The 14929-nt window shown below is 43.5% G+C and overlaps 1 protein-coding gene across 2 annotated transcripts in view; it reads left to right on the top strand.

Moving 5' to 3' along the window:
* Nucleotides 1-14929, top strand: part of LOC116088453 (aldehyde oxidase 1) — an 82710-nt gene that overhangs the window by 28840 nt on the left and 38941 nt on the right. For both annotated transcript variants that reach the window (XM_031367552.1, XM_031367551.1), the window contains exons 6-16: nucleotides 1139-1200; nucleotides 2187-2276; nucleotides 3812-3892; nucleotides 5033-5177; nucleotides 5777-5869; nucleotides 6722-6873; nucleotides 7037-7130; nucleotides 8614-8723; nucleotides 9845-10029; nucleotides 11106-11268; nucleotides 12559-12651. In XM_031367552.1, coding sequence (XP_031223412.1) covers nucleotides 1139-1200; nucleotides 2187-2276; nucleotides 3812-3892; nucleotides 5033-5177; nucleotides 5777-5869; nucleotides 6722-6873; nucleotides 7037-7130; nucleotides 8614-8723; nucleotides 9845-10029; nucleotides 11106-11268; nucleotides 12559-12651 — 1268 coding nt within the window. The remainder of the gene's footprint in view (nucleotides 1-1138; nucleotides 1201-2186; nucleotides 2277-3811; nucleotides 3893-5032; nucleotides 5178-5776; nucleotides 5870-6721; nucleotides 6874-7036; nucleotides 7131-8613; nucleotides 8724-9844; nucleotides 10030-11105; nucleotides 11269-12558; nucleotides 12652-14929) is intronic.

Raw genomic sequence — 14929 nt, forward strand, 5'->3', positions numbered from 1 at the left:
TGGCCTGAAGCAAGGACAGTGGGTCAGCAGCAGTTTCCAGACTTCCTCGGCAGGTTTCCAGCCCCCACGTCCCGGTAATGGAATGTCTGTAGAGATGGACCCAACAGACATAGAGGTCACCTACCACAGAATTCTCTAAATGTGCTTTAAATCGGGCCTGCAAGCTCGCTTGGATGTCTCTCTGTCTTGGTAATGGGAGACCGCAGCACGCTGGACTTCTGCTGAATAAAACACTCTTTGTATTTATATACTATTTGAGTCCGAGGTATCATTCTTCAGCGAATCTTTGGCCTTTATCCTTGCAGCAACACGCATGGACCATAGCACACTGAGCTAACTGAAACAAGTCAGCCTCAGGACAGCAAACATTGTACCATCCTGCTTATTCACGGAACCTGAAGGAGTCCAGTTTGGAGAAGCAGGGAATAGACTTGTGATGGGGTAGTGATTGTCTTGAGTAGGAGAAGGAGAAAATGAGGAATTGTAGATCAAAGGTTACAAAGTTTGTCATGCAAAATGAATAAGTCCAAAAAACTCAACTTGGTTCCCACAGCTACCATTACTACGTTATATACTATAAACAGTTGCTGAGACGGTAGACTTTTTGTAAAATCCTTTCTTTCTGGTGAATGATTAAATAAACAGATGGCATGAGGAAACCTAGGGTGGTGGGTAAGCTCAGGGTAATGATTGTGGGGACAGATCCCCAGGTGCACATTTATCTCTGCAGATACCAATCGCTGATCAGTTGATTAGACAAATATGGATTTTTATGTCAGTAACATCTCAGTAAGGTGGCTGTTGTTTTAAGTTTGCTTCTTGATTGTAACTACAGAACAAATTTTTTGTCTTTTAAAATTATTGTGTCATTTGGTCATCTGTCAGAAGAAGAGGGTATAAAATGTATTTACAGAGAGTAAATACAGATGTATGAGATGTTAAAATACACTTCAGGACTCTTGACTAAAGATTCCAAGATGCTGATGTGAAAATGAAATTTCAGACACAAGATTTCAAATGGAGGTATCAAATAAAGCTTTCCTCTAAGATGGGTGTGTTTTGTGGTGTCATTCACCTGGCGTTTCATGCCTCTGCCTGGGGTACTTGAGTAATAACCAAGCCAGTTCTGTCTTTTCAGGAAATCTGTGCCGCTGCACTGGATACAGGCCCATAATTGATGCTTGCAAGACTTTCTGTAAAGTAAGTGGAGAGAAATACATGGTTGAATGTATTTCCCCCCCCCCAAATAAAATAGTATAGGAGTACCTAGTATGATTATGGCCACAGCCATTTCTGCTAATACAGGACCATTTCTTTAGCACAAGGTCTACAGTTCCTGTGTGGCATTCTTGGGCAGGAGGCTTAACCTCATTGCCTGGAGAGTCAGGTTGGGAGCGCCTGAGCAGTTTGACGTTGGCCACAAGTCATCCCTTCTAAGAAGCTGCTCCCAATCTGTTTGCCTAAGTTAGGGACCCTGCCTAGGTCATGCTACATATCTGTGAACATGATATGTGTATGTGCATGACACAGCATGACACGGCTCACAGTGTGGCACAGTTGTCCCTGAGCTATTCCATGTTTCTACTGGAATGGCTGCTTGATAGTGGAGGCTGTCCTTCCCCGGGGCACAGTCGCCACCTACTAATTAGTAGACAGTCATTAATATTAATAAAACTAATACACAAAAACCTATGAAAGACATTGCTTTCTTTTTCTTTGGTTTTAAATCACCATATGATTTATGGCACCCCTATGTCATTTTAAACACACTTAGCCATGGGTGGCCCTCCCCCCACCACCAGGAGATCATTTCTGCAAGATGAGCTATGGAATTAATACCTCATAGATAAGACCAGAGTAAGATGCCGATTCTTGTTACTACTATTAGTGGTATTCAAAGTATTGTTAGTATTAATAATAGTGATGCTTAATGCTCATTGCTACATGGCAGGGTTATGTATTAAGACCTTTATAAACTTCATTAAACTAGTATTCAAACTTTCTTGCAAACTTAGTTTTTCAATAGAGTTAGCTTGGATATGCTGAGATATAAATAAATGGCTTTCTTTTATGCCACCTTCCAACATTGCTCCTACAGCTTCGACTGTAGGCACCCAGTTAACAATAGAATCCCTGTGGAATTCTGACTGACTTGTTTTGTGTATGTGTGTGTTTTCCCCCATTAGGCCTCTGGCTGCTGTCAAAGTCAAGAAAATGGGGTGTGCTGTTTGGATCGAGGAATAAATGGGTTGGCAGAATTCCAGGGGGGAGACGAGGTTGGTGCACAGTGAGGTTGTTATAAAGTTGTTCAAGACGTGGGGTGGCTGATATCATCTGCAGAAGAATCAGTGGCTGCCCAGGTTGATGGATTTGACTGTGTCAACATGTCCCCCTGCTCATGTTCACTGTCTCCTTATAGCCTAAAAATTCAGCCTACAGCAGAATGGTGAATGGAGGAAAGAGAGTTGACAGTCCTGTGGTATGGTTAGATGGGAGGAGTGGCTTCTCTTTGCTCTGTGTAGCACTGTGGAGTGATTGTGTTTGACGATTAGTTGACTACTTCAGAATAACTAGTAGAATCCTTCTCAACACACAGAAACAATTCATGTATGAGATGCTAGATGCTAAGGAATAATGTGATCTCATCCTGTGCATATACCACAGTGCCATTCTGCCCCACAAACAGATGCGCTTATTACGCCAATTGAAAACAAAAGACTATTTTATAATCAGTCCCACCAACTTTGTCATTTTCAACCATCAGAAGCAAAGTGGAGACAGAGATGGAAGACCAAGGACAGGAGAGGAGGCAATGCCGACTCTCCCTTAAGTCCTCAATGTCTGGTTACTCTTTCCTGTCCCCTCCACTGTCCCCAAACTCAAAGGAGAGTGTGTAGGGAGCTGCAGAGTTCAGAGGTCCACTGATGCCTGCGAAGTTATTAGATGTCAGGTCTACAGGAGAGTCCTTGACTGGGAACTAGCATCAGGACTGAACTGATCGGCTACTTTTTGTCAGTCTTCTTTTGTGGGGAGATGAGGTCATGTGAAGCCCATTCTGTCCTCAAATTTGTCAACTAACTAAGACTGGCCTTTAATTCTCGACATGCCTGCCTCTGTTTCCCAAGGTCTATGATTATAGGCATGTGGCACCATACGTGGGTTGTCTGGCCATCTTCTTCCAGTTTCAGCCTACAGAACATTTAAAGCAGAGGTGCTTGACAATAGTACAGTAGTCGCCTTTGTCACCTGTTTCCCCTCCCTGTGATCTGGGTTACCTGTGCTCAGCCATATTCTGAAAGTATTATGTGGAAAATTCCAGAAATCATTTATGTTTCAAATTGCGGGCCATTGTGAATAGCGTAATGGACTGTCACTATTCTCTCCTCTGCTTCACTTGGAATGTGAACCACCCTTTTGTCCAGTGTATCCTCGGGACATACATTATCTGTCGCTAAGTAGTTGTCATGGCTATGAGACTGACTAGCACAGTAATGCAGTGCTGTGTTCAAAGAATCATTATTTTACTTAATAATGAATGACTCCTGAAGCACAAGGCAAGTGATGTTGGTAATTCAGATATGCCAATGAGTAATTATAGAGTCCTTTTGTAAAAGTGAAAAGAGAGGGGTAAGGCATGCTTAGTACTAGAGTATGTTGCAAAGATTTACAGTAAGAATGATTTTTTTTAAAAAAAATGTAGTGTGTATAAAAAACTGTCTGTGGTTTGGGGTACCCACAGTGGTTGTGACCGAGATCTCTTCTGAGAATAAGAGGTACTATGATAACTTCTGTCGTTTTCTCTTTTCTAAAGACAAGTCCAGAACTGTTCTCAGAAGAGGAATTTCTGCCACTGGACCCAACCCAAGAGCTGATATTTCCTCCAGAGCTAATGGTAAAGAAGACAGTTGCTCACCTAGAGGAAATCATGGTGAAATGTCAGGAGGGGCCTTTTCAAAAGCTCACGGTGCAGCTCTCAGATCTCCTCAGAGACACCGTGCAGGGGAGAGTGGTTAAAGCAGAGAGCCACAGCTTGTCAAAGTGTGGACAATAATTATCTGCAGAGTGCTCGGCGTGAATGGGACCTCTGTATCGTACTCACTCCCCCCACCCCCACCCAAGACTCAGGGACCATAGAGAAAGGGGGTGGAAAGAGTGTCTTCTGGACGTGACAGAACCACTGCATTCATGAAGTCATTGTTTGCATAAGAACAAACCAGTCAACATCTAGCATGAAGAGCTGAGAGGCTCATGAGCTCACACACTATCAATAGTTAAAGGCTGTGGGGAAGGGACAGACAGTCAGTTTCTTCAAGGGTATGTATGATCTAGGTTGACCATGACCCAGTGGGATGGCTCCATGTCCATGTGGATATGGATAGCACACATTATACTCAGTAGGTTTTGAAAAAAAAAAAAAGGAGAAAATGACTTTGTATGGGGAAGAGGGGGTGAGAGGGTAGAAGAGAAATCTAGGAGGAATTAGGAGAGGAACAGGAGGAATTTATTAACAGTGTATTATATTCATATATAATATCCTCAAAGAATTAATAAAATATTATAAAGAAAAAAAATGATGGGCAAATAGGCACCAGCCAGCCATCTGCCGTCCTCAGAGTGCAGAATGTGTAGGCGGAGGGAGAAGTGGAGGGTGGAGCCACCCGGAGGGGTGGCAGGACGTCAAACACAGCAACTAGTGATGTCTGGTAAGTCACAGACATGCAATCAATGCCCGTCAAGAGCAGCTTGTTTTCTCATCCCACTTCTGCAGAAGTTCATTTTCTGACAGTTGGGCAAAACTGAGCATGTTGCTGTGTTAGCGAACGTCAGAATGAGTTTCTGGGAGAGATCAGAGCCAGCAGGTGCTGTTCCCATGTGTAAACTCCGTCAGACCTTAAGGCATGAATTCTGACTCCTGGGAGAGCTCCATTTTAGCTCACAAAATTTTAGCTTTTAGGAGATTTCCTTTCTCTAAAGTGAAAACAGAAGAGAATTTTGTCACAAGCTCTCTCAAATCCCTGTTGTTTTTCAATAGAGAATAGCTGAGAAACAGCCACCAAAGACCAGAGTGTTTTATGGTGATAGAGTGACATGGATTTCCCCCATGACCCTGAAGGAACTTGTGGAAGCTAAATTCAAGTATCCCCAGGCCCCCATTGTTGTGGGGTACACCTCTGTAGGTAAGTGAATTCTTCTTGGGGTGTTTTATGAGGGAGCGAGTTCAACACGTTGATGTCTGGAAAATTGCCAGAAAACCCAGTATTGTTCAAGAAATGTTACAGCATTTAGGTAGCTGCCTGCCCTGCGCCTCACTGGAGCAGAGGCGGGCTTGGTGGTCCCATGGGTAGCCTGTATCAAGGTGCAGGTATCCTGGTTTTTCCCTCTGGGTACCACACTGGCTGTCATCCTGAAACTGCTCTGCCTTTACTCTCTGGATGGCTTCTCAGTGGCGATGGCATATTTCATATAAACAGCAGTTTTGGAGCCTTCACCTTTCCACATAGGCCTGGTATGGCTGCCCATCTCTTTGCAGGGTCTCCAGGGTCTTCTCCAAGCAAAATCTGAGTGTGTCATATTGCACACATTTTAGAGCTAACAATGCCAAAGACTCTCTAAATTTAATCCAGGCACTATCTCTGCTTGCGATTTGCAATAAACAGACCAATAAGAGAAAACAACTTTCATATGTGCAAAGGCATGGGTTCAAACTTAATTCAAAGTAAGGAGAGTCATTAACATCCTTTTGTTCTAAGCTCCTGTCTCTCCCACAATCCCTTAGGGCCTGAAGTAAAGTTTAAAGGTGTCTTCCACCCCATCATCATTTCTCCTGACAGAATTGAAGAGCTGGGTGTCGTAAGCCAGGCCTGGGACGGTGAGTTCCTAGATCTCCTTTCCTATGGAAATGCACCCATCAGGTTAGCTGCCGGACAGGAGAGAGTCATTTCTAGTCACAACTCGTAGCTTCTCTTCAGACAGAATGGTGAAGATCTGAGGGGAGCCCAGGAAGAATTCTCCAAAGTTCTACTAGATACTGACTGACAAGTCAGATTTTCACTGAGAAACTCATATCTGCAGTATCAGGGAGACTATTCAAGAGAGAGTCTGTGGTGTGAGTGCAGAGCAAAAGAGATGAAGATGCCTGAGCAGGCTCTCTGCTCTCCAGAGCACAGCAGAGGGAAAGGGGTGTGCACTAAGCAACTATAGTCCGGCCTTTTCCTTCCTGTGAAGGAAATTGTTCTGACAGTGAGAAGCAGCCGTCGCTGTGGTGTGGGTTTGGAATAAAGCTCTGAAATCCAATTCTCGGCTATGGCATATGGCATCTCTAAGATCTTGAGAAGGTGACTGAACTGGATCTCAGTTTTATGGCCATGAAATGAACCTATTAATATCTCATGGTTTGCTTTTATTTCATGGAGTTTTTGTTTTTTTAAGCTCTCAGCGAAATGTGATAGATTCAGTATTCCAAGAGTCCAGCCTTCACGATCTCTACCCCAACTCCACCATTAACCCCACCACACATCACCACCATCGCCACAACCACCTGCATCACCATCAGTCTCTCCACAATGGTTATTTGTCACCACAGTCAGCACTGTGTCACCACTGGCACTGATAGGCACAACACGCAAGCCTCCAGTATAAAGAATCCATGCCTGTAGCTTTGGTCTAACATTTTGAGGCCATCGGTGATCACGTGGTTTACTCACACAAAGCTTTACTTCAGGGCTGACCCTGGGTGCTGGCCTCAGCCTGGATCAGGTGAAGGACTTTCTGGCTGATGTGGTCCAGAAGCTTCCAGAAGAGAAGACGCAGACACACCGTGCTCTCCTGAAGCACCTGAGAACTCTGGCTGGCTCCCAGATCAGGAACATGGCTGTATGTATTTGATGGGGAGCATCAGACATTCATGTCTTGGGTGACTCCTTTCTGCTCTTTAAAGCAAATGAAGAGAACCACTTTCTAAAGCAGGACTTAAAGCCTTATCTTAGTACGTATGCTTTGTAACTATGTAACAAGTAAAAGTAACTGTTGTTAAAAGTCTCTAGGGGGCCACATCATGAGCAGACATCTGGACTCAGATCTGAATCCACTTCTGGCTGTGGGTAACTGTACCCTCAACTTACTATCCAAAGGTAAACAGCAATTTCTGTTTTTTTGGGGGGTGGGGTGGGGGGGTGCAGTATAACCTTGATTTCTTCCTGTCATCATTAAGGAGACAGGAAGTTCAGTTTGGAAAATGACTAGTCTCTGTAATAACAATAATTTCCTTTGCCTTTTTGAAACTGAAAAGTTGGTCAGTCTTTCTTAAAATTATCTTCCAGTCTCTCCATCTGTTTCTTCTTGAGACCTTGCTCTATCGGGGAACCTAATGATTTGACCTTGAGACCTGATGCTGTAATTACAAATGTGTTTGGCTGCATTTGTACCTATCCTGGGATTCATGTAGCCTACTAGTTATAGGTTACACACATCTGCTAGGCTTTTTCTTACCCTACATTGGACATGCTTGTGCTGGTTAATGTGACAAGGAGCCTCCGGCATTCATGTCTTGGGTTAATGTGAGTTGCTCATTGGCAAAGACCACAGGTTCTGAGAGTCACCGAGCCCTTTGTTGGAGACACTCCACTAGGGGTTTGACTACCATGCCCTGCTTTGGACTTATACTTAGCTTATTCGAATGCACACAGATCTTTTTCAACTGAATAATTATTGGACCTTCTGCTGTACTTATTTATATTCTTGTGTGTTATTTTTGAAATTCAGTGCAGGGATTTTGTTTCTCTTACACCAATTTGTCTAATAGTTATTAGGAAATTCTTATAATTTGGACCTCTACAAATATATGGAAGTTGCTTTTAAAGATATGAGCTAGCTTTCTGACACACACACACACACATACACACACACACACACACACACACACATATATATATATATATACACACACACACATGCACATATGTATACATATGTATACTGCCATGAGAAGTAAGGTTACATGAAAGAATACAAATATAAAAAACTTTTTAGATTTTTTTCCTCCAAATTTACATTTTACTATGGCTTTGAACTATTCCTGCCGCTAGTCCACTGATCAAAAGCTTTAGATGCTGTGGGTGGGATATAACCAAATAAAATAGCATAAATTCCAAATTCACTAAAAGGTTGTCTCTATAATTCACTTCTATAGATAACAGGGCTCCTGGTTATAGAGAAAAATGAAATGGTTATGAATTGACTTGATCAGGTATCAAAAGGGATATTAATATCTAGTCCCTGATAGCAAAGTCCTAAACCAATTGTGCCACTGGGAAGGAGACTGCTAAGGTCTCTGTTCTTTAGGAAACTCTGGGTGTGTTTTTATCTTCAAGCAAGTATATAAGACAAAGGAGGGAAAAGGGCTAGCCTGGAAGAAACATCGAAGGATGGATGCTGTCAGAGAAGACACACACACACACACACACACACACACACACACACACACACACACACACGCGCGCGCGCGCACTCACCACCGCCACACCACCACTGCCACCACAATTGCCACCCCACAACAACCAGTAGAATTATTTCCCAAGTTTGTTCAAGAGACTGAAGGTGTCCTTTCATCCACAGATGGAGAACGGCGGATCCCTTTAAGTGAGCAGTTTCTCCGCAAGTGTCCTGAAGCAGATCTTAAGCCTCAGGAAGTCTTGGTCTCAGTGAACATCCCCTGGTCCAGGAAGGCAAGGATGGCCCTTCGTCTCCGTTTCCCAGCTGTTCCCCTACCAGTCTAAGTGGGCTCACCCAGAAGGTGACAAGGGACATGTATTCAGTACAGTCACTGTCACCCTGCTCTGCATTCTCCTGCCATTTCTAGATCTAGGACACCTCTCTTCCTCTGCCCCAAACTATAAGGTTACTTTTCAACAGTTTTTAAATATGTCCTTTCAAACTTAGCCCCTGAACGAGACAGGTCTGTCTAGATCCTGGGCCTGAAAGAAGCTTTAAAAAAAGACATTTGCAGTGGAATGTGTTGGGGATGGGGGTGGGGCGCAGAGAAGCCTGGGGTTGGGAGTTGGATAGACTGATGCTTGAGTTCTAGTTTTAAGATCTGAACTAATTACTGAACCACGTCAAGGCCAAGGCTCCTCGTTTGTACAGTGGTAGAATCAGGCCCACCTCACGGGATGTGGTGGTTTGGGGGGGCTGTCATCCTGAAGAACCACACACTCATGGCTCAAACAATGGAGACTGACTTTCTGGGAGCACCCATAACGAGGTGTCAGCAGGGATGGTGGCTTCCTTTGAGGCCTCGGACCTTGACTATAGATGCCTGTCTTCTGCCTTTTCATGTCTATGTCCAATGTTTCTTTTCTTTTCTTTTTTAAGATTATATATACATATACATGTATATATACATGCATATATATACACGCAATATATATATACTATACAGTATATATATGTGTGTGTCTGTGTATATATATATACATATATATATATATATATTATATATATAATATGTCTTCAGATACACCAGAAGAGGGCATCAGATCTCACTACAGATGGTTGTGAGCCACCATGTGGTTGCTGAGATTTGAACTCAGGACCTCTGGAAGAGCAGTCAGTGCTCTTAACTGCTGAGCCATCTCTCCAGCCCTCAGCGTTTCTTAAAATGACACTGGCTGGTTTGGATTAGGGCCCTGGCTGATAATCTCACTTTCACTTAGCTCGCTGAACACCTTGTTCCCAAGTACCAGTCCTGGTTTAAACCCAGGGCTCACAGATATGCTAACATCAAATCACACCCTCCAGCATGGAGTTGTCTCTCAGGGGAGTTCTGTTTGTGCCCTTTTTTCTTCAGTGGGAGTTTGTGTCAGCCTTCCGACAAGCCCAGAGACAACAGAACGCACTAGCAATTGTCAACTCCGGAATGAGAGTCCTTTTTAGAGAAGGAGGTGGTGTCATTGAAGAGTTATCCATTTTCTATGGAGGTGTCGGTCCAACCACTATCAGTGCCAAGAACTCCTGTCAGAGACTCATCGGAAGGTAAGCCATTGTGTCCTTAACGTCCAGGCAACAGAGCCACCTGCCCTGTGGGCAGCTGTTATGAGAAGAAAAGATGCATTAGGATCTCACAGTTTGATGGCTGGGAATTCCAACACGATGTCAGAGTGAGTTCCATGTGTTGCTTTTAACAAATTCCCAAATGAGCATTATAGAATCTGTGTAATGCAGTGTGTACAAGCACACAGATGTCTGTGTGCTTGTGTTAGTGTGTACATGTGTATCTGTGAGATGGAGACGGGGTGGGGTCAGGGAAGGTGCCTATTCCCTGTACTCTAAATCGCCATTCTTTTTGTAGGGAAAGTAATGAACGTACTTCACTCTGATGAAAAGTAGGCCACGTGCTAATTGCTTGCTAACCGGCTCTTTTGCTTACCTGGGTTGTTTTATCTTTATGGATAGCTAATCTTTCTTGGGAACTTACTGGATCAATTTACAGAAGAGCAATTCAGACATGCGCTTTAAGTTTTTGATGCAGTGGTTCTCAGCCTTCCTAATGATGAGACCCTTTAATACAGTTCCTCAGGTTGTGGGTGTTCCAACCATAAAACCATCTTCATTGCTACTTTATAACTGTCAAATTGCTACTACTGTGAATTGTAATGCAAATACAATTTTTTCCAATGCTCTCAGGTGACCCCTGTGAAAGGGTTGTTGGAGTTCCAGGTTGAGAACCACTGCTTTAGTGAGTCAGACTGCCTGATGCATGTCTTAGTTCAGTTTCTTTTAACTCCATGAACTCATTCTATTGAACTTTATGGGACCCCAGGTTCCTTCTCTGTCAAAGAAGAGAACCATACCTACTTTACAGAGTAGCTGAGAGGGTTCCATAAGTGAAGAAACACAGAAGAGACAGTGAGTGAATCCTGAGCTAAGGACTCTGATGGGGGAGGATGTGCTGGGACCCAGCCCAGACACTTGGAGAATAGCACACCAGCCTGAACTTGGGTTGCCTGGCTGTGCAGCCTGCTCTCCTGGTTCCTATAAAGACCACAGCCAGTTTGCCTTAGCTATCAGTTGAACCTACGGGGCTGAGTCTCCTCCTCTGCCTCTCTCAGGCCCTGGAATGAAGAGATGCTGGACACAGCCTGCAGGCTGGTTTTGGATGATGTCACCCTTGCAAGCTCAGCTCCTGGTGGGAAGGTGGAGTTCAAGAGGGCCCTCATCATCAGCTTCCTCTTCAAGTTCTACCTGGAGGTGTCACAGAGTTTGAAGAAGGAGGTAAGTGGAACGGGTTCTGTGAACTGGGATGCCCAAAGCAGAGGCTCCACCCCCTGCTGAGGAACTGTACATTACCGAAGATGAAAAACCAGTATCACATCCTATTGGTGGGTGACCACTGCCTATCCTGCATGTGGCTGTGAGTTTGAGGAAGAATTCCAAGGAGGCTTCAGACCTGAACAGGGTTTTGATTAACACCACTCAGTTATTACCACTTCATAATAAACATGGCATGTCTGGATAATTCTGAGAAAACTTGTTAATGTGTTTAATGCATTTACTTTCATTTGCTTTCTTATGCTTGGTTTTCTTGTCTGGGTTTCCTTCATTCATAAGATGATGGCAGTCACTGGAGCACCCTGAAGAGAGTCTTCATAGGGAAAAGGCTTAGCATAGTCCCTGGTGCTTGGGAGGCGTGCTGAGTAGAAATGGTAGAACTTATTAATACAAGGATGCACGGGTATTTATTTGCCTGCTACCCCTTATCAAAAGACTACATGATTGTTGCCTAGAGAAATACAATGGGGAAAAAGTTCTCTAGAAACTGTTTTCTGGCTCAAAGGAACTATGGTCTTCATGAGCCTCATGCTACCGTCACCTGATATAATTAGAGCCTCTGTGCTCCATTGAAGCTTCCTCTCTTTGAAAACAGTAGCTGTTGTTAGCTTTATTTTCTATTAAAATTGTGTAAGTTATAAAAATAATCACAAAATATAGTTTAATGTCTCATCTAAAGAAGCACGTGGCCCATTTCCTCTGTTCTCAGAAGGCACTCTCCTGTAGGGTGCCAGTAGCTGGGCCACCTCCGCAGACTTGAGAGCCTGTCTGGGTGCCACCATGCAACTTCATGAATATTCGCAATAATGGGTGTTAGTTTTGACTTTTCCTGCTTTAAGTTTGGTCTTCTCTGTCTTATTTGACTTCTCATTTGTTGTAATATGTGTCCCCAAGTCACTTAGAAAAGTAAGTCTGTCTATCTAGACAAGGGTGAGAAAATAATGATTGGAAAATTGGGAAATTGCTAGTTATTGGAAAATAATCTTATGAAACAGAGATGGTGGAGGTCAATGACATTCCAATTTCATGTGGTTTATCACCTCACAAGGAAGATATGTACCTTTCAGGGTTCATGGCCTGGTGTCAGGGGGTTGTTTAAATTTTCAGGGTTCTGAAAAGGTCAATGCTTAATCAATGTCAGATGTTATGGTAGAGATGTCTGCTGAGATTATACCAGGACTCCCTCCCGGAACATTCTGGAAGATTTTAAGTGTCTACGATTTGCCTTTGCAGGACCCAGGTCACTCTCTTAGCCTGCCAGTCAACTATGAGAGTGCTTTAGAAGATCTTCATTCAAAACATCACTGGAGAACATTAACCCACCAGGTTAGTGCATGCGTGCATGCACGCACGCGTGTATTTAAATTCAAAGACGGGGCTTCAGGTCCCTTGCCTGCCGGTGACACATTGCCTTCTTCAGGGTTCACTAAAACTTCAAAACCAGATTGAGAGTGTAGTTTGATGGTGCAGCATAGACAAGTCCCGAGTTTGATCTTTAGTATTTCCAAAAGAGAAAAAGAAATCAAAACCAATTAGAAGCCACAGTTAAAAAGAAACCCGGAAAAAACGTTAAAGAAATATGCCTGTTTTAGTCTTAAAGGCTCTTTTCTTCTTCTTCTTCTTTTACTATCGCTTTAGACCAAGGACATAAACAATCTGGCTGTTGCTATATACTTTTTACCCTGGCTTTGTGGTGTGTGAAGAACCACCAAAGGCAGGTTCTGAGCTGGTCCAAGAGCTGTTTTGCTTCCTTTCAGAGGACCAAAGGCACACCGTGCCCTAGGGGGCATGGAACCTTGGAGGTGCAGAAACCACAGCTGCTGCTAGGTTGTTTCCTTCCAGTGCTGGGAAACTTTCCTTTCCAAGTTCTTCCTACCCGCTTGGTCTTCTTCAAATGACATTTTATTGTGAAATCAAACATGAATGCTAAGAGTTCTTTTCTAGATTCCCTGATGAAGGCTTACAGAGATTAAGGAGCTCCCCAGAGCTTTCTAATGGAGTTTCTGTCATAGCATCATAAAAAAACATAAAATGGAGCCATTTTGTTAGTAAACTGGGTAAGATTTAATGTGTGTTTTCCTGAAGTATTTGTCAAGAAACTGGACCAAGAGTTTTATTGAATCAGGAATGGGAAGAGATTTAACACGGAGGTGCCTCAGATCTGCTGATGGATTTATTCGTAAAAACTTGCATCTTGTCACAGTGAGCACTAGAGCTGCTGTAGGTCCCTTGAGGTTTTGAGTTCAATAGGTTCAAGAAATTTAAATATGCCAAACTGCTTTGGAAGTGAGCATTTTGAAAGTTTAAAAAAAACAGCTGCCTTCTCTCCTGGCATTCTGTAAAACACTGTGGCCACAGCCTATGACTGCTGCAGGCCCTAACATCACCTTGGCAATGGATCACATTCCAGGGAGGAACTAAAGCCAAGAAAGGGACGTTCAGATCATCCAAAGAATACTGAAAGTCTTTGCAGAGGTTGATTTTGAAATGGATCTGTCATGCTAGGTTCCAAGTCAATGTTTGGGGTGCCACGTATCTCCCACAGAGATAAATTTCGTTTTCATTTCACCCGTGGTTACACACACACACACACACACACACACACACACACACACACACAAAGTCATCCCAGTGTCCAGAGCAGCTTCAACCTTTACAACCAACACTTTGCCCAAATCACTTCCCTGCTTTGAAAGTTCGTTTTCACTGTCCTTGCAACCACTGAGGTCATTAGATGACAGAGAGAACGATTGTTTGGTGTCTAGGTACTTGATGAGGTGAATCGTTGCTTAAGATACAGGTAGAATGGTAGCAAGCAAGCTGAGGAATGCAGACTGAACCTCATGCCAGAAAGTAAGAGAAAGACAGGGGCTACACTCCCCTAATGGCTTAAAACTGGTTGCCCTGCCTCCTTCCGGTAGCTGCCTCCTGCCTCCTTGGTAGCGGGCTGTCCCATGCGGCTTCAGAAGATCACCTGATTGAGGAATATCCATCCACCTTTTCTCATTGTGTCTTTAGCCCTGTAACAAGGAGGAGGCAGCTAAGTGCACTTGCCCGCAGTCTATTGCAGCTGGTGGCTACTGATAAATCAGTTTTCACATTTGGCTATCCCGGGCTTGAGAGTTTCCTTGGTCTTTTGGCAGACCTGGCACAGTAAAGTTTTAAAAGATTTTCTCCGCAGTTGTGAAATGTTCCATTATTTACAGTAAAAGGTGTTAGCATTAATAATAGAAAACTCCAGGAGTCTTATAGATCCCTGTTGGCGTGTTCGGCCAGTGTCCAAGCCTGTAAGTTACCTACAAGTTTGCTTTTCAAGAAGGAAACAGAAAAATCTCTGAGAGTATTTTATAAAAACATAAAAGAGATGTGGATCATTGTTTTTTCACTCAAATATTATGTGAACTGAGAGCCTAATATGTACTTTGGGGAGTTTTTCAGAGAAATAATCTCTACCTTCTGCAACACTTGAGAAAACATGCCCGACTGACACCTGTCATTTGTTCTTTCATCACCATCCAGTTCTCTAATGGTGGAGGTGGGGATGGGGTATGTGTGAGAGGGTGTGGGAACTGAAAGGTTCCGGGTGGGGGTAAGGATAAGAGGT

Source organism: Mastomys coucha, unplaced genomic scaffold (genome assembly GCF_008632895.1).
Source record: "Mastomys coucha isolate ucsf_1 unplaced genomic scaffold, UCSF_Mcou_1 pScaffold14, whole genome shotgun sequence".
NCBI lineage: Eukaryota > Metazoa > Chordata > Mammalia > Rodentia > Muridae > Mastomys > Mastomys coucha.